Here is a 26,625-nt window from a genome sequence, read left to right as displayed (position 1 = left end):
GACAGGTCATAGAAACTATGGAAACTTTTCATTATCAAAAAGTACACCGATGTGCTTTTATCACAAAAACTCAGTTTTTAAGTGCCTATGTACACAATAACAAAATGTACTCACATCCGTTTTGTTACTAGGCTTATGATAAGCAGCAATTTACAATGTAGACTATACCAGAACCGTATCATACTGGTCACCACTATATACAGATCTGAACGGCTTAGTGTTCCACCATCTCTGGGATACATTTGATATGTGAATGGATGTCTATCTTTCTACATTGAAACCATATCGTGTTTTAAAAAGGGAAATGAAAAGGTGAAGCTCTCGAATGGATGTTCACATGTGGACGTGTTCATTCCCGCCGACGGGGGGGGGGGGGCTTCCACGCAGCTCCCCCCCCCCCCCTTACAGCAGTGGTACGCTCCATGTTGGAAGCGTCCAGTTCATTGACTGGCAAACAGTCCTCATCAGTACCAGCAGAGACCCGAAGCCTTTCATCCACGCACAGATCGAGCTGCACCCTCCAGCCTCCCCGCCCGCCATGAAACACACTTTGGCTGAACTGATGAGGATGAGCAGGATATGCCGGATGGTATTTGCCACTTGTTTGGGATCCTTTATTCTGGTCGTCTTTTATTTCCAAAGTATGTTCCAGCCAGGTAGGGTGCCTCTTCTCTCTCTCGCGTGTACAAATGTGTGTATGGGATCCTGTCTGGCACCTCCTGGCACGTTGACACCTCCGTTTGTCCAGTGTGTACAGTAACGCAGCGGATACATGATTGATACCATTCAACAGAACACCGATTCTTTCCGTTCTTTGGCACATTGTCTTGTTGCGCCTCGGGTGCGCGTTTGGATTGTGATCGCGCGTCAGCAGCCGCGTGCAGTTCGCTGGCTGCCTCTCAGCTGACTGGAGATGGTAGCGAGGCTTTTTGTTTCCAGAAACGTGGCTCGGAGGAGAAAGGAGTCTATGCGCGGGCAGCAGTGGGCTTTGGCAAAGTGGGCACTGAGCCCGAGGCGGTCAGATTCTATCCACCCAGAGGTTCTCGCCACATGGATCGAGGGAAAGCATCAAGCTCTCACGGAAACGATTACTTTGCGGGTGAACATTTAAAAGGAGACCATGTTTAGGGAGTCTTTGAATACGATGCCCTGTCTGATCTGCGCACGCACGCACCCGCCTTCAATTCACCACACTAACGAAAACCGACTGTATCTTCACATTCTACGTTCACATTCTGGGTTATTGGATTTGGCTCTTTGGCCACAGTCAAAGAAACCTGCGGTTATACGCGCAAAGCAGAAGCACACCGACTGTAAAGCGTTGAAGCCTCAGTGCTGCTGATCTGCTTTACAACAGGTTTACTGTATGAGAAAACAGGGACTAACGCTTTCTGGGTATTTGCTCTCTATAAACAGAACTAGAGTAGCTCCCTAAAAATCATTATCTTTCAATAGGAGGCAGAGACTGTCTGCATCATTTCATTTCATACTAGGTCACAGTATCAATCTTTAAATGATAGCCCTTATGGGATCAGCCCTGTGTTGTCCAATGGTGAGGTAAAAGGTGTAGTGCCAGAGAACATAAAGGCACAGTGTCACAGCTGTGATGTTGAGCTGTATCTGAGTGATAGGGCAGCAGGGACGACAGAGAGATGAATGGTGAGGTGGAGCAGAAAACAGGAATTTCACACCAGCATGAGGCTGAGCAGACGTGCTGCCACAGCTCGGATTCAGGAGGCACAGTTCTCTGCATTCAGCCCCTATGGATGAGCCGTGGCTCCGCTGGCAGCAGCGCTCTTTTCTAACCTCCACAAAGAAGCTCAGGGAACTTATGCATCAGTGTTTGGAGAGTGTGAGATCAAAAACCCACCAACAGATCGATAACTGGACCACATTTAAGACCTTTGTTATATTGGCACTAACTTTACTTACATACCCTCCTGCTGTATGTGTTGCCAACACTTCAACAGAATAAAGCATTAAATAATCAAATTATGTTCATGTTTGATATGGACAGTGCTTTTGTAGACATGGTTTACTTAACACATATTCTCACAGCCAAAAATGTACTCTGTGTTAAATTCTTGGGGAATCGTCCTCTAACAAGAAGGTCGGTAGTTCGATCCCAGTAGATTTATTTTAACGTGAAACGATGGCTCTTTAACTTGTGATGTTCACTGCATTGAAATTTAATATTTATAGAGAATTTGATGTTTTTTTTTTTAGTTTTGAACTAGTCTCTGAAGAGATATTCTCACTTAAAACAGTTGTGTAGAGAGGGCAGGATATGAAATCATGAACCCGAGACAAGGTCCCGGGAGAAGTGCTGGAACAAGGCTGGGCCGTGGTGGTGCCATCCTAAAAGGATCTGCTGTCAACATTTTTGTGCCAGATATCACAAGGTCCGTTCAGAGGTTTTGACAGACAGATTTGGTTTCATGTGGAGGACCAGCAGCTTCTTAGGCATGTATAAATAAGGTTTTGGCTCATCTGTTATTTGGGTAAACTGACCATTATATTTCATTAAGCTGACACTTTTATCCAAAGCGACTTAAAATTAGTGTATTCAACCATGATGGTACAAACCCAGAACAACAAGAATCAAGAAAGTAAAATTTCCTGCCCAACCATTTGAAGGTAGGGTTGAAATATTTGTATCTCATTTGTAGCAATCTTCTTTCTGTCCTGATATATAGCCGCCAAAGGAAAAAGGTGATCATTTTAGATCATGCTGGCATAGCTGTCAGTAAATGACATACGTACAGCACACACCCTGCCCGTGCTTTCACTCCCCCTGACCTGAGTCTTCACAAGATAGAGAGGCACATACCCTGAAGCAGCCAGAAGTTAGCAGGCGAGCGAGTCAAGGGAAAAATTTCCCCCCTAGCAGTGCATGTTAATGTATTTTAATTTGGTGTAGCTTTGACTAGAGGGCCGATGGGAGGATTGGGATGAATCGGTTGCATATTGTATCCTGCTCTTGGTAGCTGTCCTGCGGTTATCAAGCCTAAAGCTCTAAGCCTCCATTGAACCCCCCGCTTGAGGATTGAGAATTGAATGTGAAAGTGAACCAAGCCTCCATTAAACCCCTGTCAAGGGCCCTTGAATTCTGCTATCAGGCTTGTGCCAATCTCTGCAGGCCTTACATCATCTTCTGTCTGACATGATACACAACATGCACACCTCCTGGGTGCCTGTGGCTCAGGAGAAACAGCGGACTGTCCCATAACCAGAAGGTTGGCAGTTTGTTCTTCTCCATTCCGCATGCTGAGGAGTCCTTGTGCAAGATACTGAACCCCTAAATTGCCCCTGATTGATTGATGTGTAATATAGAAAAAATTGTATGAATGTGTGTGAATGGCAAATCTGTACCGTAAGGCGCCTTGAGTTTTCATCCAGACTTAAAAGGTGCTTTAAAAATATAGACCATTTAAACACAGTTGTTTTAATTTGTAGTGATGAAGACAGGGCGCTGCCTCATGGACATGCTGATTGAAGAGATGTAAGTGTGAGGGTTTGTGCAGAAGCTTGGATATATCTTTCCAATGGTGCAATGTCAATTTATGTGTGACTACAATAGTGCATTGTGAGTTGTGTTTGTGTGTGTTTGTATATTTGTGTATCTCACCTTTATATCTCCCTATTTCAGTCTGGCTACATTCTTTCTTACATTACTTAGTCACTGATTCGTAATTCCATATTTGTTTTTTCTCCTGTCTGCTCCTTCTATTATTCACACACACACACACACACACACAAACACACACACACAAACACACACACACACACACGCACACACACGCACACACACACACACACACACACACACACACACACACACACACATGCACAGCAGCACCATTGTTGTCCATCAGATAAAGTTCCAGGCAGCGTCTCCCTGGTTCAGGCATGTTTAACGGGCCTGGGAATCCCGCCTGGCCTCCCTATGTAAACTCTCACATCTCTTCCAGGCCTTGTGGGGCATGACCTCTTGTAAAAGGGTCAGTCAGGGTGCAAAGTGGTATCACAGACTGGCTCAAGCACAAACTGCAAGAAACATAAAGGCCTGGAATGTTTATTCTTGCAAGACTGTTAAGGAGAGATTTAGATCCAAAAAGAAGCCACAATATGTGTGTTTTAATCTCTACTGTGACTGGAGCTTTACTTCTCGTCTTCCCTGCACAGGATGTAGAAGCTAGAAAGATCTGGGACCTCACATGTTTTGGCCTGTATATTGTGTATTATTAAGTCTAAGTTGTAGTTGAAGACAGAACCTACGGCAAATCGAATTTACAAATGTATATTTTACAAATATGATTTCTGTCAATAATATCATGGTGATTAAGCCTGTTTTTATTAGTTTTTTTAATGCTACAAAATATTTTTGGCGGGACCAGGATACCATTGCTCCATGCCATGATCTCTACTGCAGAGATTGTGGCTCCCAATGACATCACCAGAGCAAGATGGCAGCAGATTAGGTGACACGTCTTTCTGTACAGTCATTGGTCAAGGAACAATGTTTGTGTTATTCAATTTAATCCACAAAATAAACTCTGGACTGAAACAACATGAATCGGATAAATAATCCTGCACTGTACCAAAAAATGCCCTTACACCACAAACTAAATTGTATTTACATCTATTGTTAGATTGTAATGCATTACTTAGTAACATTGGACATCAAGTTTGATGGAGAGCTAATATCAGTTTAATTTCTCTTTGCTCATCAGACAATGCTGTGCATTAGCTTGACGCTATCTTGATGATCTGTTGCTGTTGGTGGCGTATAGGTTCTAACATTAGAAATATGCATTATCCCAGCTGGCTTGCTAACATTATTTAACCAGTTAGTTGACCAGACGGCCCAGAGGCAGCAGATTTTGAAGCTGATGCTGTGTGCTGTCACCTGGACTAAGATAATCCCTTACTGTTGATGGTCAGTGAATCCCTCAGAAAAGCAGGCCGGTCGCATGTTAAACCATGATCTCCTCTTTAGTTGTTCTGTTTAATAGGGTGTTTAAGGGTGGAGCTCAGCTGAGTAATTAAGCGGATGTACTGAATGACTTTAGCAGTTTTATAATTAGTAAATTATGTAATTATTTCAATATGTAATTTATAATTTGTGACTTATTCCAGGGCAATTATTTGAAACAGTGATTTTCATTTTATTTCATTTCATCAATTCTTTGTCATATGATTGATTTTTGAAACTTGTAAAACATTTTGAAACATTTTCTTATGGCTTTGATTAATCCCAGACTGCTATTGTTGGACCAATCCTCTTATCACTTATTGGTTTCCAATGTCCCAGAGGGTTATTTCGAGAATTTCGTTCCAAAATGAAATAAACAGTAAGAAAAAAGGAAACTAATCTGACGAAAAGACTGTTAATATTGAGTCACACAGTCATTGAGTCATTTTTTTAAAGAACATGTAGAATTAAGGACACATAGAACATATGCCCAGTGCACAGCCAGCCACACACAGAGCCTGGTGGCCTGTGACAGATCCAGCGTGCCTCACCAGGCTGAGTCTCTGCTGGTCCTTTAAAGGCAGAGTAGCTGCAAAGATCAGGGCAGCTAATAAGGCCACTTGCTCTGTGGGCTGCTTGTTTGGTGTCTTTGTGAAATCCCTCTGGGATATTTCGAAAGTCTGTCTCGGTGTGTGTGTTAGTGTGTGTGTGTGTGTGTGTGCGTGTGTGTGTGTGTATGTGCGTGTCTGTATGTGTATTTGTAATGTGTCTTTTTTCAGCCTTGTAACCTGCTTGTACACAAGGCCTGAATGTCACACACTCACATTTCAACTCTCCCTCAAAGCCCCTGTGTTTCCAGAGCAGTGAGCTGCACACAGAGTCTGACCCGAGTGACCTCATTTGAAACTCCGGCACTATTTTTACTGTGTGTGTGAGAGAGATATTTCCAGAACAACGGACATGCACTGGTTGGACGTAAGGAATGGGAAAGTCTCAAGAAAGACTAAAATCTTCCTGTCTGGAATGTCTGCGGGAAACTCGAAATTCCTCACCTTCATTGGTCTGTGGCAGTAGTGCCAGCTGTAACTGAAGTGCAGGGAGACAGAGCTGAGTCGCCGTGGTGAGTGACCTCAAACATGGGAACCTGTAATCGGCCAATCAGGATCCAATCCTCGAGCCTCCAACCCAAACATCACACTGGAGGAGCTGGAATCTTTGCTGTCTTTGCCTTATTCATGCCTTTCATCATTTTAACACCACTGGGTTTACCATCTGTACTTGAAAGGATGGGGTTGAAAATAAGTGTCTTTTTACAATTATGTTATTGTCATTCACTTGGAACCATTTTTGATTTTGCATTCATGATATAACATGATATAGCATGCAGAGTCATAGCGTAGATTGGAGACAAAGGAGCATAGGTAGACACTCGGGGAAGCTCAGGTTTGAATACAGCTGGATTTTTAACTCTTTATAAAAGCCTTCATTATTTTAGAAGTAATGAGAATTACTGAGATCTGAACAGGGTTTGAGTTACAGAGTAGCATTCGGGGAGCCCTATTTTCCTGTGCGCACCAGCCCAATACTTACCATGTCACACGCATGTACATACATCAATTGCAGGTTTCCTGTGAAAATCATACTGTTCTTACATCAATACCGTCACTTACATTTCAAACAGGCTGAATAACAACAATATAAGATTCAGGACTAGCTTTTATTGCCTAATCAGGGCAAACAAAAAACAAAATCACAAAAGCAGGGGGACACTTTTCTGTTCTTATACACACACATTCATGAACAACACATGACCTGAACCAAAAATGCTGAGCATTATTTAGCCAACTTGTTTTTAACTACAACAAAATAAACAGCTTTCTGTGGATCCCTCTCTCTCCCTCTGTGCCTCTCTGTTGTTGACTGTCACTTTCCCTACTTTCCTGATGTTTCACTTTGTGGATTGCAACAAAAAACAGAAATGAGCCAAGAGAAGATATATTCCTGTTTTTCCAATCACTCCATTGCTTCCTTGTCAATTGAAAGGCAATGATGCATCACCATGTTCAGACCCAGGGTTACTGTGGCAGGTGCAAGGGACCACCGCCTCTGAAGCATCTCCCTCCGCAGTGGAGCTGTCACTACCAGCAGGAATCAGTAGTGGAGCCGGGCTGGCTGTAGTCAGTCATATTTATCTCGTTGATGTTTTAGTTTGTTTTGGGAATCCAAATTGTCCGAGACTGGGATTTTACCGTTTTGACAATCTGACTTATCCATAAACCTATCCAAAATACTGAATAAAAACACTGCTTGTTTTACAGTCCAATCAAATATCGCGCCCCAACTCAATGATGAGAAGTCCAGGTGACTAGTGATTTGAGGGCAGCACCACCACACATGGATGAGCACAGAGGGAAAAGACATAGAATGGTGTTAATTATTTTGAAAATGGAATACAATAAGTGAATTAACACACAACATTGACAAGTCACATTTCAGGAACCTTACTGAAATCTTTCAGAGGAGCATGTGCACTTTTCATGCTTAGCTCCCCTGTTTTCTGACCCTGGATCTGAATACTCAACCTTTGTGTGCTACGAGGGAACATGTCACACTCCATTGTGAGCTTGTTTGCACAGACTTGTACAAACTTCAAGACCAGCCACAACTCCACATTACCAGACTCTGAGCATCACAGGCTGTAGATCACGTAGTGTCTTCCCCACTGTAAGTGCCACATCTTCCTAAATCTCTGTCTGAGTAATGCTTGGACTGTGGGTTGAGAAGTGGCCACAGCCTGAGGCTGACTTGTCATTCACTAGACTGAGCTGATGACCATCTGTGTGAGCGTCTGGACTTCGGCGATGACAGGGCTGTGCCACAGAGAAGAAGCTATTAACACACACACAATCACAATTTATTTTTGAGATCTAAAATATCTCATAAAAGAAGCTAACCTAGGATATCCTTGCGGAGCCAAGGGAATCAGTTGGCACACAGGATAAAATTCCTGGGGTGTTTAAATTTCAAGGATAGATCGGTCATGTTCCTTATTCACTTCAATCCACTTGCCATGGCAGTATATGAATGTTTGGCAAACAAATATAAATCCTGAAAATATACTACATCATTTTTACCGGGAAAATACCAAAGAAAAATATACAGAAATAAAAAACAACAACGTTTGGCCAAAAAACAGGCTAAACAACAGTTTGATTTATTATATATAATTTCTTACGCCTAAATTTATTATATATAATTTCTTACGCCTAAATTTCACTGCAGCTTCAATAACTTATTTAGGGGTTTTCAGCCTACGACACAAATACTGACACTGATAGTTAGACTCTACACGATCAGTTCCACATCACAGTCCCCCATGCATCTCTTGTTCAGTCCAAAGTAAAATAAAACGATAGACCAAGATGCACTCGGCAGAGTTATGGCGGTCTAGCCATTACATTAACCAACGCTGCCGGCCTCTGTTCACAGTTCATAACATTAAGTATCACTCAATTACCAAAGAAAGGTTTGAGTGAATTGATTAATTCATTAACTTGTATTTTAATCTATGATCATACTTGATAAAAGGGGGATTATGTAGTGAACCTGTTATATGTTTACCACTTGGGTACACTTGTCTGAGAATAGAAATACACCCAACCGAGTGACAGCATTTCTATGGAAATTGAGTAATTAACAGAAACAGTTGGGAAATGATAGACAAGCAGGTCTGCCCTTCAGAGTGTAAATATATCCGACATGGCGAGCGTGGCCTAGGGGATAGAGCGGGTGCTCTGCAACAAGAAGGTTGCCGGTTCGAATCCCACTCTATCCCATCCCTCATAAAATGATGAGTGTTCTAAAAATATAAGTCGCTTTGCATAACAGCGTCAGCTAAATGACATGTAATGTAATGTAATGGCTTTCTATGATTGTGAGGTCCCCACATATTCAAGAGGCTGTTTGAGGGTTCAGACTTGGTGTTAAGGTTCAGTTGGAATAAGGTTTAGGTCTGAGTAGAGTTAGTCATTCAACTGTGAGGGGCTGTTTGTGTGTATGTGTGTGTGTTGTGTGAGTTTGCACTCAGTCTGACACATGGTGGAACATGGGAGAGCTGCCATCACCACACCATCTTCCCCTCCTGAGAACCACAGTGTCTGGAGAACAGGAGCCTGCTGTTGTCTGTGAGTCTTAAAATCTTATTTAGCAAGGGTGTGAAGTGTGGCATTATATGATCTCAGACCAGCGGTGATGATGGTGGTATCATTGTGAAAATCCTCATTGGCTTCATATATAGTTGTAAAGTGGTAGTTTTAGATTTAGACTTTTATATCATATCCGACATGACTGTGAATTTAAAAGACTTGAGAAGATGTCATATAACAGGAGATGTTCCAGGGCGTATTATCCTTTAAATGAAGCAAGTGTCCAGGTGATGGTCCAGAATCATCAGCTCTGGGATTTTTCCTTCTGTTCTCGTATGCTTGTGGGACAAGTTTGTCAGAATTCCCCAATAAAAGGTCAGGTATGGTGTTGAAAAGTGAAACTCATTGTGGTTGTGTTCGCTTTATCTCTCTTAGATTCCTGTACAGGCGTTTACTCAAATCTGGTTCATGCACTCCTGCCCTCCATGGCTTTATTATTGCAGAGGCTTCCTATTGGTGTGTTTGAAGAAAAAACGACAACACCTTCGACAAAATCAAGGATCCCGAGTATTTAACAACAACTCTTAAAATGTTTCTCTCCCCTCTGTCTTTTCAGTTCAAAATGTAAAAGTAACCAAAACGAGAGTGGGACAATTTCATTCATCATCACTGCACCTGTCATTCTATCAGCTCCGTCCCTGTGTGTGTGTGTGTGCGAGCTGAAAACTGCCATGTTGTGTATGGTGGGAGTGGATGGTTCCCTGTAGTTATTATGTATGGCTGCCCCTGCTCATCTGTAGGCCCCAGCAGCAGCAGCAGTTGGAGGTGGGAATGTAATCACACTGCCGCTGCCAATAAATATTGATTTGGTTGTTAGGTTTATCCCTGAGTAGTAAGTCGAGTCGAGTGTGCGAGTGGTGCACGTTAGCCACATTTAGACATTAATAACAGGAGGGAGCAGAGGGCATTTTTAGGTGGTGACAGAACAGATTTCAGAGCAGATCTCATAGGGCAAGGAGCCAGGGAAGAGTTTATTTATGTGTGTGTTTGAGTAAGTGCAGGGTGTCTTACTAGGCAGATATACTATGCCCCAAAAGAGATGTATGTGCTCAAGAGGATAATGCAACAAGTGTGCATGTGTGCGGGAAAAGAAAGAGAGTGACACTGCGTTCTGGTGTCCTCGGATGTCACTTGGACTGCGGACTAATGGCATATGGAGAGTGACTTGCATTGTATTTAAGCGGAGGCGGGCGGAGCAGTGTCTCTACACCAACTTGGACACTACGCAGTAACCGGGAGGGATTTTCCACTCCTCGTCCAACTCCCCTACTTCTTCCTACGCCATCTTTTCGAGATTAGCCTGCATGCTTAAGAAAAGGAATAATCCATTCTCTCTAAACATTGCTGTCATGTCATCAGTCTTTAGTAGTCTGACCATTTTTGCTCATCGTCACGTGTCATTGTAGTTATTCCCGTTTTTTTTCTACCTTGGCCTCTTTCGTATTTATTGTTCTTTTTTAAATCTCTTTCTTGTGGCTTCTCTATCTGAATGGGTTTGCAGAATCCTTTTCAAATGAAAAATGTCTCGCACTCTGGACTAATTTCTTCCAATTAATATAGAAACTTGACACTGTCTCTTTCTTGATGCATTTCTCCCTGTATGATTGTTGAAAGTAAGTTGTTTTGCCAGATTAAACCTCATTGGTTCTGAAGGCCTGACATGAAAACCCGACAGCTGTGATGTCTCCATTTTGCCAACTCATCCACAGGAAAATGAAAAATACACCAATGAAGAACCTTCCCAAACGATTGCAGTGACTTACTTCAGGCTTTGATAATTAGTTACACTGATCAGAAGCATTTTTCCTGCTCTTGACAGTCTTGACAGTTTTAAATTTCCAGCCCAGTCGTGTGAAATTGCTTTTCTTTCAAAACTGACAACATGAAAATCCAAATCTGGGGATTTTCTCCAAATCGCTTCCCTCTTTTTTCTTCTCCTTTATGCACCTCTTTTTGCCATTATTGGTCCACCTGGGCTCAGTGTCAAGGGAGTTTTTTTCCAGCCATGTTTTTTTCTGCCAGCGTGTCCAGTTTGGCTACTGAAGTTGTGGATGCTGCCACCAGCCTGCTGCAGACTTCCCAGTGCACCACAGCCGCGTTAGAGCCTGCTTTGCTGACCAGTGCAATGGAGACTCAAAGGATCCTCTCATGTCCATCCGAAGGGGTCAGGGCGGACATGTTGGCAGAGCTGGCCGAACAAATTTTTCCTTATTTCTGACTCAGCAAGAAGTAAGCACACACACACACACACACACACACACACACACACACACACACACACACACACACACACACATACCTTTCTTTATTATCCTTGAACATGGATAGTGTGACTTGACAAGGCAGCCAGAAAGTTTGGTTTTATTTTGAGAGCAACAGGGGTAATAAAGTGTTTGTTATATCTTGGTGTTGTTGATTTTCGGGCCAGAGATGGTGCTAAATTTAGCAATGGAAAGGATTTTTCCTCCGAAAGCATGAGAGTCCAGTGTCCTGATGGAGGCAGAATCAGCAGGAATGAACCCTCTCATCTCCCTAGGCCTGCCCAGTGCTGTCCCATCATGTCCAAATTCAAAAGCTGAGATGGGCCTAGTTAGTACTCAAATTTAAATTGAATTTAATGCTTGAAAATGCAATAAAAAATAACCCCAAATACACTTTTATTGACTCAAATTATCCAGTGGCAGTGTCGGATGACAATGAGTCCTCATCAATGTAATCACTTCAAACCAAATCAAATTAGCACAAATAATGCTGACCTCTAAAAGAGCATAAGGAAACAGAAGAAGCTCTGATATAAGTTAAGTCACATGGTCCAGCTTGGCAGTCTTCACATGGATTGTGGAGTTACTGCTGCAAATAACGACTAATTCCACAGATGGCTAAAATCAGACCAAGACAAATTGAGACCAAGACAAATTGTTCAAACCTTGAAATAAAATCTGTCCTCAATGTGACACAGGATACATTTGTGTTCACAGTGCTGAATGACTGTGAAACCTGAAGCATGATTGTATGATTCAGGACATATGGCAATACCAGGGGCCTCATTTCCAACTGCTGCATCAGTCCCCATTTTGTTCGCACGTCACTTCTCATGCTAATGTTGTAGTAGAAGGCTGCAGTGTAGAGGGCGGAATATGAGGCCGATCTATGTACACACATTTCCTGGTGGACTGTGATTTATAAAGGGAACATTTCGTTTGTGCACACGGCAACTTTTAGTATGAATCCCACACACTGTTCTATAGATGAGGTCCCAGGTCTGTGTCACTACTAGTGTTCAGATGAAACCAAATTAAACCATTGAACCAAATGTTCTGCCATGAACAATAATTGTTCATACTTCAGTTTACTTTTTCCAAAAGTCCCTTCTTTCTCTTTCTCTGTCATACTCCCCATGTAGTGGTCAGGGACACACCAGTACACACCATGTCTGAACATGACTGGGGTGAAAGAGGAAAAGATGGATACAAGGAAAAAAGGAGAGGAGGAGGACTCAGGAAGTTATGACAGCATTAAAAAGAGTGGAGGTCAGGCAAGCTGATGATGCAGAGTCCACAAGACAGTAAGAGCAGATGAAAAGAAACAACAAATAGATAAAATTCTAGAAAAAAGTTATTCTATGGGGGGCCATTCGGGGTTCAGCATCTTGCCCAAGGACACTTCGGCATGCAGATGGGTCGAACTGCCGTCCTTCAGGTTGGAGCACGACCACTCTACCCCTCAGCCACTAATGCCCACGCTATTGCTAGCACTCATGTTTCTCAAGGACCACAATTTCCATAAACCCTGTTACTTCCTGTCATAAACAAGATGTTTACTTAAACATGGTAGCAGGGATTTCTTGCCAGCTTCCCCTTAAACTGGAAAGATATCTATAGCAACAAAGGCCAGAATGTATCAAATTAACCATTCCAGTAAATCCTCTTTTCCATGTCAACCATCCTTTACTTTCTATTACTTTGTATAGAAAGACCAATGTTCCAAGTTTCATTCTAAATGTCTCCTTTTATTACTTAACAGCTATAAGTAGTAGTTTGACATTATATACTTTAGGATTAAGTGTAGTTCATCAATTTTTTCCCAATATGTAAAACTATGCTCTCATGTCTCTGCACTTATATGGAGCTGGAGCCAAGAGCTAAATACTAGATCTGCCTAAGTAAGACTGGAGGAAAGTAAAAATACGTTAAGAATTAGCTGACATGCTAATTCACTGCATCTCATTTGTTATGCATGGACAAGTTGTGATTGCATGAAGTGGAACTATTTACCCTTGGACACTGATTTAAGTCGTTTTATCATCCACCTTCACAGACATGACAGTAAAATCCTCTTACCTTATCCTCAGCAAAGAAAAAAAACTGGCTTACAACATATATTTTGAAATTGCTGTCTTCGCCTGTGTTTTGGACAATTTTGGAATGTGTTTGATCTGCCCTGAACTAAAAAGCTGGGTTATAATGAAGGAACAGTGCCCGTCTCTTTTTTCTGCTATATAATATCAGTGTTGTAAAGCAGGTTTGTTCTTCTCTATACTGTAAAATGCAGTGCAGAGGCTTCAATGCTCAGAGGCTCGGAACAGACAGACACACTTCTCAGCAATAACCTCTCTTCACAATCATTATTTTAAATAATGACTTATGGCTTGTTGATGTGAAAAGGCTACAGTACACGTCGCACTTTCAAACACAAGGCAGAGTTGTTTGTGAGTCTGCTTATGGTACGGGCAGAGTCAGAGCCAGACTCCAGCTAAACCACATCCAGACAAACACACAACGCACAACGTCATAATACCAGAGTGCTAATGACAGCTGTCTCTTCCTCTCCGCTCTTCTGTCGTCGTCTTCCTCTTCTTTTCTTTTCTCTTCTCCCCTCTTCTATCTAACCCTAACCCACTGTTAAAGGGAGGACTAAAGCACAGCTGCCTCATCTTAGATACCTTAGCTCTGGAGTCACCACTGCGCTGGCAAATCAAACATTCAATCCTGCAGTAGCTTTGTCTGCAGATGTTTATGATGTTAATGCTTTTATGAAAACAAAGGGCTCTAGTAGATCATTTGGGACTGTATAAAAAAGTCTCCGTTACACAAGTAAGGCTGGGGCAGCATCGTGTCTGTCTGGCTCTCAGGTGGAGGCGAGTTATGAAGGTGAAGGCAAGTTATGAAGGTATTAGAGGTGGTTTTAGGACACAAGTGGGTGTTTTTTATGTCTTTTAAGCTGAGTAATGTAAACTGGGAGATGATGGACAGCTGTCATACTAAAAACAGTGTTTGTTTCTGGTGAAGAGCCGTCAATTCCTGATCGACCTCTGTACAGGACAGCGCCTATCATATATCATAAACAGCGGAGTGAAACGGCATCTGTGTTGCTTCAGAGGCACCAAGAACATAAATTAAAATGATCTAGGTGCCATGACATTTCTAACATAGTAGAATGTGTTTCTGTTAGTGGAGATGTGTTATGCACCAGTAAACTAGCACATTAATACCTTGGTACCTTATGCACAGAAAGAAAGGCAATCTGAAGGTGATAAATGATACACATGACAAGTAACAATGAGGTCAGTAAATGAAATTATGTATACAAATATATATAAATGTATGTATATATTTCTAAGAAAGTAATTTCATATAGTAAAATTGCATTAGCAATAACATTACAGACACTTATACATAATTTAGATTGACCAATCATTCATCAGAATATGGTATGACAACATTATGAAATGCCATTGTTATGTAAAAAAGTTAGCATTGTCTAATTGGGGTATATACAGTGTCTATTCAGGGGAATGCATCGTGCCTCCAAATACCTTTCATTCCTAACTTCTGAATCACAAGATTCCTTCATTGTTTATCGCCGTGCATATAAGGGTAATAATATAATATAAAAAACATTCTTTTCAGATGTGTACGTGTTGTAGGTATTGTGGTTGACATTTAGCAGACTCTCCTCTCTTGTGCCTTCAGCCCAGGTGCTTTCACCGTTCAGCACCAGACAATCTCTGTGCAATCTGTCAATCTTGAGCACGTAAAGGCCCATCTGTCCTCTGCCTGTATGAGTGTGGGAGAATTGTATATGCACCCTGAAGTTATCTGTCTGTGTGGCCCATGAATCATCATTGACGGTGATAAGGAGATATTTACGGGGACTAGCTGGGCATCTGTTACCTGCTGATAGAAGCAGAGACAGATGGAGGGAGTTTCAGGTAGAAAAAGTAAAAAAGAATGATAGCGAGAGCTGGAATGGGAGGCGGGGAAAGCAATGTGCAAAGCGTTTACACCTTCCTCCCACACCCAGCTTGCTTTGCAGATGGGATGGGGTTGCCATGTTGATGGGGAGAGAGGACTGTGATTGGTGCAGAGCAGTGTCCCGGTTGGCTGGGGTTGGTCTGACGTAGTAGTGGAAGTGTGACTTCCGACAGTGAGTGCGTCTGGCAGAGCTTTGTCAGAGTCCGTCTTCTCTTCATGTGTTTGGTGATGGGCTTGGACCACATATTAAATGTGAGGAAATGAAGATGATGAAACGATTGCATCTAAGATTTTTTTTATTTAAATCTACCATCACTGTTAGGTAGAAAGAGTAATGTCCAAAAGCTGCAGCCATGTTTACAAAATGTCCTTTGTGTATTTTGGGGTTTATTTAAGGGTTTCATCATCTCAAGCTTGTATCATTTTCTCAACCCATACAGAACAGTATATGTCCTTTCACTATGAAAATCACTAAATTGGTAGTCTTAAGGTTATCTGGTGGTGTTGGAGAGAGATGTTAAATGTAGTGTTACAGATAAGACACATTTTCATTGATTCCAATTTTTTTCCATTTTAAAATTATATTATACAAGTAAACTGTATCGCAGGAAAACATTACCTTGCTTCATAATATGCTACAGTATCAATTACTGCTGTGTACTTTTAATCTTCACTGCCAACCTTTTACTTTATGTAATTTGGAGTACTTATAAAACTTGGGTATCTATGCAGATTAGAGTTGGGGAAAAACCCTAACCCTAACCCTAACCCTAACTAAATAGTAAAAGTAAAAATATCTAAACATGACTTGAGAAAACCCTGTGCATTGTGGTACGAAAATCTTTCCGTACCACAAAAGTTCCTGTTTAAAGAACCTGCATGGGTTTCACATTAAAAGCCTGCCAGCAGCTCAAAGGGCATTTTATTTCTGGTACGACTTTAATGTGAAATCTAGAGGAAGTGTTTTATTTAACAATAAAGAAGCAAAGTAGAGTTAAATTGATTAATGGGAAATGAAGCTGTTTCCACCTGGGGCTTAACTTGCACTTTGCACCTCTGTTATGAAAACTCTTGAAACCCCAGCGATAACTTTATACAGCAATCCAGTTGAAAGATTCCCCCCCCCCCGTTATCTTTGCATTGTTATTGTATAGTGTATAGTTGATATATGTTGTGTATCCTTTATTTGTTTACACGTGGCAGGTCATAGCCCCAGCAATCTAAATAGAATCTCCATCATTTAATTAGCAGTTTTTTATTTGAAAATGTTTGGCATACTGGGTTACTCTCTATTTTTCAGCCCTTACATCTGCATGCATCTCTTAATGTCCACTTCTGTATCTTCTTTCTCTGATTCTAAGTTGTGATGACTTGGACATATGTTTGTGTCTTGGTGCCATCGTGAATCGATTCCCAACACATCCTCCTGCCAAGTCAGGGCTGCACTCAGCCGTAGATCTGACTCCAAGACAACCCAGACGGTGCCGCTCCGTAACCCTAGTCTGATCCACTCTGGTTCCACCGGCTCATTGAGGATCTCAGTGCTCATTCTCAGTCAATTCAGCCCCTCCTCCTAAAAAATATGTGCGATGTGCTATTTGATAGCGTGGACCACGGAGGAAAATTATGTTGTTGGTTCAGATATGTTATTCCCTGAATCGCTGGCACTGTTTTAAACACACAGTCATCGACTCAGAGTAATAACATTGATCTTAAATGTTCAAATAACTATTGTCCCATTTTTTAATGACTATTTGTCTCAAAATAATGGAGAAAATCCTTGTTCCAATCAGGGCTCAAAGCCCTTCACATGACTTAAAGAGGACATATTATGCCCATTTTACCACAGTTGATATGGTTCCTTGGGGTCTTAATGAAATGTCTATAACATATTTTGGTCAAAATACCATAAGGATAATTTAAAACAGCACCCTTTTTACCCTGTCTAAAACAGCCCTCCTCAGATTGACCTGTTTTGAGTGCCCCGCCCCCTCACCCCCGGTGAGCCTGGCTGCAAGAGCCCTAGGTCCCCAGCGCAGCCCTGCAGTGGGAGCAGTGGGAGCTTGAGCTGGCGCAGCAGCAGCATCCTTCCACATTGTTGAGTCAACGTTTAGAGGTGCCCCGGGGTCCCTTGTTTATGCGGCCACTGAAATGTCTGATGGGTAGCAGCAGCGAGCTAACGCTAGCGCTAGCTCACGAGGTAACCGGGCCGATTGAGCCCGGCTAGCATTAGCTAGCGAGACTCCCTACATGGGCATGGTGTGACTATGACGTTTATTTCGTTCGTAATCCCATTCGACGCACTCTAGCGTATCGCTTTGACATAGAGGAACCACAACAAATCACAGGATTTGTTTTTTTCCCGTGATAGTTTTTGGGACGGTAGACATGCCAGATACCCAAATTAACGGGTTAAGCGCTACAAAAGTGGAATTTTCATATAATTTCCCCTTTAAGCAACTAGAATAGAACGTAATAGAATAGAATAGAACACAACAAAATAAAATAATATAGGATTACCTATTTGACAATGCATAACTATACAGTGACATGTTGTGCATCTCCATAGTGTACACAGTTTATACATATAAATATGAGTGTGGCTCTGCAAAAAAAATCAAATAACACAATGAATGAACTCTTCACCGAGATGGTTTCTGATATTTTAGTCTGTTCTCATTATACTGATATATGTATTAACCTGTTTTGTTTTAATTAGTCATTGAGGAAACAAAAACAGGGTGAAATGTAAAGATTGCCCATTGGAAGTACAGTAAGTGGATACTTGTCATTATCTTTCTATATAATCAATGGCCTGTGCATGCTCCCTCTCGGAAACATTACTTGGAGGTATTACATCTCTTACAATTTTTAATTCACAGAATAAAATCTATTGATTCCCTACAGCCTCTCATAGATCAGGACATTAAAAGATGTACTGAAAATCATTTCCTTCAGCTTAACTCTAAAATAACTGAAGTAATTATCTTGGATGCCTCTGAGCCAAGAAGCCATCTAAAGCATATTCACTCCATATGTGGACAACATCTGGGGGTTATCTTTGATTAAAAAGCCTCTATATCCACAAACAAAATTGTGTTGTGAAAAATAACCATTATCTGTTCATTTTCAAGCTCGAGTCAATTCTGTCTTTCATAATATGAAAAATGATATGAAATAAGTAATTCAAGCCTTCATTCCATAATGACTGGACTATTGTAATTCCCTTGATTCATTAACTCTCCAGCAGAAGGTCCAGACTGCGGAACGTTGACCATTCAAAAGTATCAGCCAAGTCCCAGTCTCTCATGCATGTCCAATGGTCAAACCTAAAGCTAAAAGGTGACATTTTTATTCACTGGTCGTTTTGGCTCACTGGTATTTGAATCTGTTGTCAAGATTACAGTTAATAAAGTTAGGGTTAGTATTTTTTTTCCTTTGTGGGTTTTCTTCTACTTTCTACAATATATTGTGATGCCCTGGCCAGCCTAAGGTGTGTTTGCGCATGCTCTTGAAATAAACTTACTAAATTCATATTTTGTATGGGTCATCACCATAACCACGTGGCATCTATTTCACTTCTGTCCATCCTGGGAGAGGGATCCCTCACGTGTGCCTCTCTCTGAGGTTTCTACCCTTTCCCCCCTGTTAATAGGGTTATTATGGTAGTTTTCCTTACTTGTGTTGAGGGTTAAGTACAGAGGATGTCAAATCTTGTTAAACCCTATGAGACAAATGTGATTTGTGAATATGGACGATACAAATCAAATTTGATTGATTGATAACCCCACACGATCACACGCAGAGACATCCACAGGGGAGGGGGACTTAACAGGGTGTACACATATTTCTGCCACTTGTTTAATCCTTTCCCACCAACGCAGACACATACAGAGGCAGACAGACTCCAGCTCCATCCTAAGCAGAGGACACACAGACCGACCGCATGGCAGGAAAAAGCCTTTGATATATACATCTGTCTCTCAGCAATGAGCCATTATAGATGTTTTAATGAGGCAGGTTACTTTTATCCTTTATATAGGCATTAACAGGAAATGCAAACAGCTAATTTGAGAGGACATAACATTAAATTGAATGAGCCATAACTGAAGGATAGAGGCACTGAGTCATCTGGACGTGTGTTGTCCCGCACTGTCTGTCTGGCTCTCTTCCTCAGTGCACCGAGCTACCTTTAATGCTCCCTGCCCTGGCAACACTGCAGCAGTTATGCATCCCTAAATTACAGTGTGTGTTTTTTTCCAGGACTGCAAGTCCTCTTAAAATAGACAGCAGGGGAAATTATGGCCCTGTGTGCCCATACGCATGTGTGTGTGTGTGAGAGAGAGAGAGAGAGAGAGAGAAAGAGAGAGAGAGAGAGAGAGAGAGAGACCCTGTCTCCTAGAAATTACATTTCTATACAACAAAATTGCAAGGGAATATATATTTTTGCCTTAGATCTAATCTCTGATGCTCATATTCATTAGCATCGTATCGTTTGAGTAATTACATTTATTACAAGCAGCACAGTTGAACAGGTTGTTGAAGTGGATGAAGGACAAACAAAGACTAGGGATACGTTGAAGCCTGTTGCGGTCAGTGGAGAGAGCGATTGATGGTCAAGCGCATGTCTCCGCGTTGCATAAGTTTTGCAACCTGGGGCAAGGATGAACGCATTGCGTCCATCACGCGATGTCGATCCTTGCCCGCTAATTGCTCATTACAGTCCATGCTATCAAATAGCAACTCACACTGTGAACATTTTATGTAAATCGAATGATAGTTGTAAAACAAAGCTTACTTCCTGTTGCCAGCAGGTGGCGCCATCACTATTATTACGCACAGACATATAGATCTGTTCAAGTAGGCGCACTGATGTAGCGTGAGCAATTTTTTGTCAATTGGACAATGTTACCACAACTTAATTTTCACATTGATCAGCAGGTTGCGTTATGTCCCTGACCTAATATTTATATATGGAGCTGTTAAGATCACGATTGTGATCATAGGTCAGTAGTTTGGAGCCGGTTGGACAATGCAGAGGGGATTAACAAAGTACTTCCTGTTTCATGGCGAATCAGTAGGTGGCGCTATGAAACTGAGGAAATATTGACACTTAGAGCTGTTCAGGCTTGGACTCTGATCATGTGACAGAAGTTTGGTAGAGATAGGACAATGCACAGTGGAGTTATGACAACATCATGTAATCTGGCGAAGGTGACAGAAGTTAAGGCACATCAATGTTTACATGGTTTGAGGAAATGTCACAATTCTGACCATGATCCAATGACTTGACTGAGCTCCTTTGAGCTGTATATTGTAAAGCAGCCAGGAGCAGTTCATCAAAGTATAAAACATGTCACTTCCTGTAGCCACCAGGGGGCTCTGTGATTTCAAGTCATGATTTCTGTGTAGATGACATCAGGCCAGAACTCTTGTCTTTTGATGGCGTTTAATCAAACTTTGATGCCAAAGTCACACGGTGAGACGAAAAATCGATCTCTAAATCAGTTTTTGTCTCCATCTTGTTGTCATGAAACTCATATTAATTTGAAGTTGATCTGATGAAAGCCCTGGGACAAGTACTTCAAAGTAAAAATGTGGAATAAGTCCAAAATGGCCACTAAAGCCAAAATGGCGGGCTTCCTGTTTTGTCTAGCATATCTATCCAAGAGACTTATTCGTTTGTTATGAAAAGACACATGTCCCCATTGATTTTTGTACATGTCAGCCAAACTTGGTGCCGGGGCTGTCCTTTAGAGGGCGCTAGTCAGTTATTTTGCCACGCCATTTCCTTAAAACCATATGAATATCTTCGGGGGGGGGGGCTGTTGATACACATGTGTAGTTTGAGTGAAATAGAACCATGAACACTGAAATTACAGCAATTTCGTGTTTCACAGCGAGTTGATGAACTTTAATGCACTACCATTAATATGGTCACACGATGTGACGAAAAATCAAACAAAATCTCCATCTTGTTGTGATGACACTCATCTTAATTTGAAGTTGATCTGATGAAAGCCCTGGGACAAGTACTTCAAAGTAAAAATGTGGAATATGCCCGAAATGGCCACTAAATCCAAAATGGTGGGCTTCCTGTTGCGTTTTTCATAATGCCCCTTGAGACTTTTTTTTATGACTGGTCACGATACACCTGTGTTCCGATGAAGATCGGTCAAAGGGAAACCTAGGGGCTGGTTGAGCCATTTTGCCACGGCCAATTCAAATTACCCCAGAATACTTAAATATCCGTAGACCTTGAGTTTCCTGCAAAGTTTCATAACTTTTTGAGCATGTCTAGACCCTATAAAAGCCCCCTAAAGGCAAATAATAATAATAAGAAAAATCCTTACAATTTCAATAGGCCCTCTCACCATTCGGTGCTCGGGCCCAATAATCATTTCAATTTCAATAGGGCCTCTCACCCTTCAGTACTCGGGCCCTAATGAGTACTGAAACGTGCGGCAGAACGTTACTTGTTCTATTTTATGACACATGACACACGGAGCTTATTTTTCCAGCTTCTCCTTCCTATCCCCCTTCCCCGGAATCCCTTTGCTTTATCACCTGCAGATCCAGGGCCTCTGTGGCCGCACCATGGATTGCGGTTTGTTGATCGCGCACAGGGGGTCGCGGTGGTGGATCCAGTGTGGCGGATTCTGTGTCGTGTGGGGTGATCGTGGTGCTGGTGGCGGACACTGTGTGGCGGATTCTGTGTCGTGTGGGCTGATTGTGGTGCTGGTGGCAGACCCTGTGTCGCGTTGGCATCGGGTACGGGCATTGGACCAGGACCGCGGCGGCGGCTCGTGGTGGGTGCCGGTGGACGGTGACTGGAGTAGCGTTCTGGTCTGGATGGTATATCGTGGTCCTGCTGGTTGCTGACCATGGACTGTGATTGCATCGGGACTCAAGAGTCGGCGTCAGAACCAATCTAATGGGGGGGCATAGGCTCACAGCGGAGGGGCATAAATTCCCATTCAATTGACAGTGATATTAAACAAATTTTCCGCAGACCAACACACAAAACACACTAACCTCCAATCTCAAAACATAAGTGCATGTAAGACAGTCTCTCTCTCTCTCTCTCTCTCTCTCTCTCTCTCTCTCTCTCTCTCTCTCACACACACACACACACACACACACACACATCGGCGAAACCACACACTGAGTAGCCTACTGTGCACCGTGCGCATCGCCGAAACCACAAGTGACAAGCCTACGAATAATTAAGTAGGTAATGTTACAGTACAACTATCACATTTGCATCAATATATATATGATCACAGTCAATGCAGCCATGTTTCTAATAGCGCCTACACAAATACGCCCGCCCCAATCTCAAAACAAAACGTGCGCACACGCAAGTTCTCAATTCAATTCAATGAAGCTTTATTAGCATGAATGTTTTTTTAACACTATTGCCAAAGCTGATTCAACACATACATATTACATAAACATGCAGAAGGACAAAATAAAATGAACAGAGTTGATTAAAAATAAAAGAGAATCAACATTCCAAAAATAACAACAAACATAGAGTTAGTTTGGCATTCTGTGGCCTTACTGGCTGTCCCTCAGGTTGTTACAAATCGCCCTGTTTAGACCCAAGGGGAGAGTTACTACACATTCAATTTTAAGGACAGGGGCGGACCCGACCCGCTGTGTTCGTTGCACGCTGCCTGAACAAGTTAACATAAACGAAAAATCACTAATTGGACCGATAACCTTGTTATCGGTCTTACCAAACATTAACTAAATATATATATAAACGAAAAACACTCAAACAGGTTGCTTATAATATACTGTATTTACACAAAACACCAATCAAACCCCTGCGCTCGTGCCCGCAAACATTGGCGGACCCGCGAACATAAACTAGCTATTTACACACACTCAAACATCAATATTTTATCAATACCATCAGAAGAGTTGAAGGCTGCGAGTGTTGGCACTGAACCTCCTCAAGACAGTGTCTTTCCACTCAGTTGTACATTTTCTCGTAAGGTCTTTTTCAAACGCCAGCTGAACCAACTGGGCCTTTCGTTTGTGCAGCATTGTGCGTCTGTGGTCCGTAAAAACGTTTCGTAGAGTCGAGAATGAGTTCTCGCACATTGCTGTGGAGGCACCGAAAGTTAATGCGTGCTTGAAAGCAGTCAGTACACTTGGGCATTGCCACGAGAGTTGTGTGGAGAGACTTTGTGGTCCAAATCCCCTCCTCGATTGGCTGTGATTCTTTTTGCGTCCTGAAAAACTGTTTTGCAACTTCATACTCTGCCTCAATTATAGGCGATTGTGACAGGTCCATGATATGCTTAACAGCTGTAGCACCTAGAAATGTATTGCTGTTTGGATCGAGTGCAGCAAGTGACCTAGCCAGTTGAGTGTTGCGTTCACTAAATCTCTGATCCATTTCTCCAACAACTGAATCGAAAATGCTGTAGTACAGTCTCTTGAGTTCTGTTTTCCTGTCATCATTCCTCTGTCCTGTAGTTCCCTCATACCCTTCCATATTCGTGTTGGTTGTGCATTTCCGTTTGAGGGTTTCAGTTTGTATCAGCGATGCCCTGGCAGCCTTGGCCATGTCCCACACCTTGTCAAACTCCTCATCACAACGTAGTTTCCGTACACATTCTTTTGAACTAGCCACAACACTCAAACCTGTCAATAAGTCAACATCCTCGCTTTGTAGAATTTTGTTTGCTGGGTCAAGCAGGGCAAGCACTCTGTGCACTACGTTTGCAATGAATGGAAAGTTGGGCTCAGTCATCTCTCGCAGCAGGCCCACAGCCTCCATTCGTAGCTGTGCACCATGAACCCGCACAGCGTCGATCTCAGTCAGAAGAGATGTGATGTCGTCAAAGGATTTTAGAATTACAGACACGGTGGCAAGGTTCCCTGTCCACCTCTGTTCTAGAAGGCGTTTAAGACGCTCACCCTTGTAGTGCACAGCAATTGTGGGCTTCTTGCAGAATTTGTACAACGTGTTACACACATTAAAAAAGTCCACTACAGCTGCCTCAGCTGACATCGCATGTACTACGACCAAATGTAGCTGATGGTTCAGACAGTGGACATAAGTTATCTCACGGTCCAGTTTCTGTTGCAGTAGCTTCTGCATGCCACCGTGCTTCCCTGACATCAATGAAGCCCCATCATACACCTGGCTGAGAATCTTTGATGAGTCCAAACCAACATTGTTTAGCTCAGCTAAGACTGTGTCTGTCAATGTTCGTGCATCACCTGCGTCAGCAGTCGCGATGGTTACCAGGCGCTCTGTCACTTCAAATGACTTGTTTACAAAGCGAATGACAACAGATATATTTTCGCATCCCGTGGGGTCTCGTGTTCCGTCCACTTTCAATGTGTAATGTGAGTTTGCTAAAATTACCAGCAGGAACAGGTGCACCGGCTTCTTGGCTCCTCGCCGAAAGCTCTTCAGAGGTGTTTGGATTTATTTCTCCGACATTAGATGTTGGATGAGGCCGTGAAGAAGGTGCCCCACCATGCAACCATTTTCTTATGTCCATTTTGTGTTTAACGTCCCTGACCCAACTTCCGCTCTGACTACAGCTGTCAACTCAACCGTGACGCAATTGTAATAAAAAATTCAAACACACCAATCAACAATCACACACACACACACACTTCTTTTAGGATTATTTTTGTTTGATTTCGTTTAATAATAGCCTATATAGCCTATTTATAAAGGAAAACGTCTGACTTTTACTATAATAAAAATAATTAATTAATACAACACAGGGCATGACTTGGGGGGGCACAGTAAGGCTGTTGGGGGGGCGTGGCCCGCGAATGCCCCCCCATAACGCCGACACTGGCGGGACTGCTTGGCATGTCATGTTGGGGTTGTCCTTCGGGATGCTTACCCTCATCAAATGCTGCTAGAGACTTTAATCTGTAATCTTGAAGACTTTAATCTTGATGATGTTCTCCTACACGTGGCATCTATTGCACCGCTGTCCGTCCTGGGAGAGGGATCACTCACATGTGGCTCTCTCTGAGGTTTCTATATATTTTTACCCTGTTAAAAGGGTTTTTAGTAGTTTTTCCTTACTCTTGCTGAGGGTTAAGGACAGAGAATGTCACACCCTGTTAAAGCCCTATGAGATGAATTGTAATTTGTGAATATGGGCTATACAAATAAAAATTGATTGATGATTGATCCACAAACAAGTAAAACTTAAAATATGTTTAAAACAAGGTCCAGTTTGCAAAGCTGTGGCGAAAAACTCAACCCGAACTGATCTGTTATCTCTGATGATCCATAAATCAACAGCAGACCTGTTAATATAAGATCTGAGCAGTAATTTAATACAGGCTCAGGGCTGTTGCTCGAAACGCAATGAAATGCAATGACTGCAAAACACCTTCCATAATTTCCAGTTATGTTATTCTTTTTTCCATTTCTGCTTAACTAACACCATGGCACAGTTGTACTCACACAACTGCTGGCACAGCATGGGCACCATCCTTGCGAAATCTTTAATTTAATATTAACTGTCCCGGCATGAGTTTATATACTAACAAATCCCAATTCATGAATTAGAACAGATACAGCAAATACACAGTGAGTGTCAAAAGCTATATACAGAACTTCAGAGAAATGTATTTAACTGGCCTGAGTACTATAACTATTGTGTAATATTAAAACCAGCCCTGTGATAATCCATCTAACGTAGAATAACTCGGCCACTGACAGCATCTTTGGAGTAAATTATTTTGTTCCCTCCATGCTGCTGTTAATGGGCCGAGGTGAGCTCATGTGATTGGTCATTACTTTACTAATTCGTTTTCAACAAACATGCCTGATGCTGGAGAGCTGAGATGTGTAGATGCTGCCATTGAGTCTGTTTTAGAAGACATCGACAGCGCATTCATTTTGAAAGAGGCGCGTGGCTGTTTACACCGGACACTGAAGCGACGCTGAACCGCCGGGCAGTTAATTGCTTAATGTTGCTCCAACATTAAGCAACAGCGTCCCAACATTTGTCTTTCTTGGTGTTGTCTTTATACGAGGATCATACAACTCACTGTACTTCTCCACTTCAATTATTAATTTAATGGCATCCATGTTGAAGAACTTCGCTGTTTGCTCCGTTAAATGTCGGGTGTCGCGCCCTGCAGCGATCATTTCGGCTTGTGTCTAATTTTTCCGCTTGACGCTAGCGTATCG

General features: G+C 42.2%; 1 protein-coding gene across 2 annotated transcripts in view; it reads left to right on the top strand.

Annotated features, from left to right (window-relative positions):
* Positions 1-538: 538 nt before the first annotated feature.
* chst11 (carbohydrate (chondroitin 4) sulfotransferase 11) overlaps positions 539-26,625 on the top strand; it is a 70,956-nt gene continuing 44,869 nt past the window's right edge. The window contains exon 1 of one of the 2 annotated variants that reach the window (XM_062383054.1): positions 539-641. In XM_062383054.1, the coding sequence (XP_062239038.1) occupies positions 539-641 (103 nt within the window). Of the gene's footprint in view, positions 657-26,625 lie in introns of both variants that reach the window. The other variant, XM_062383053.1, reaches the window with a different exon arrangement.

Source organism: Platichthys flesus, chromosome 23, assembly GCF_949316205.1.
Source record: "Platichthys flesus chromosome 23, fPlaFle2.1, whole genome shotgun sequence".
Taxonomy (NCBI): domain Eukaryota; kingdom Metazoa; phylum Chordata; class Actinopteri; order Pleuronectiformes; family Pleuronectidae; genus Platichthys; species Platichthys flesus.
Note: the sequence above shows the minus strand (reverse complement) of the source record. Positions and strands in the feature narration are given on the sequence as shown.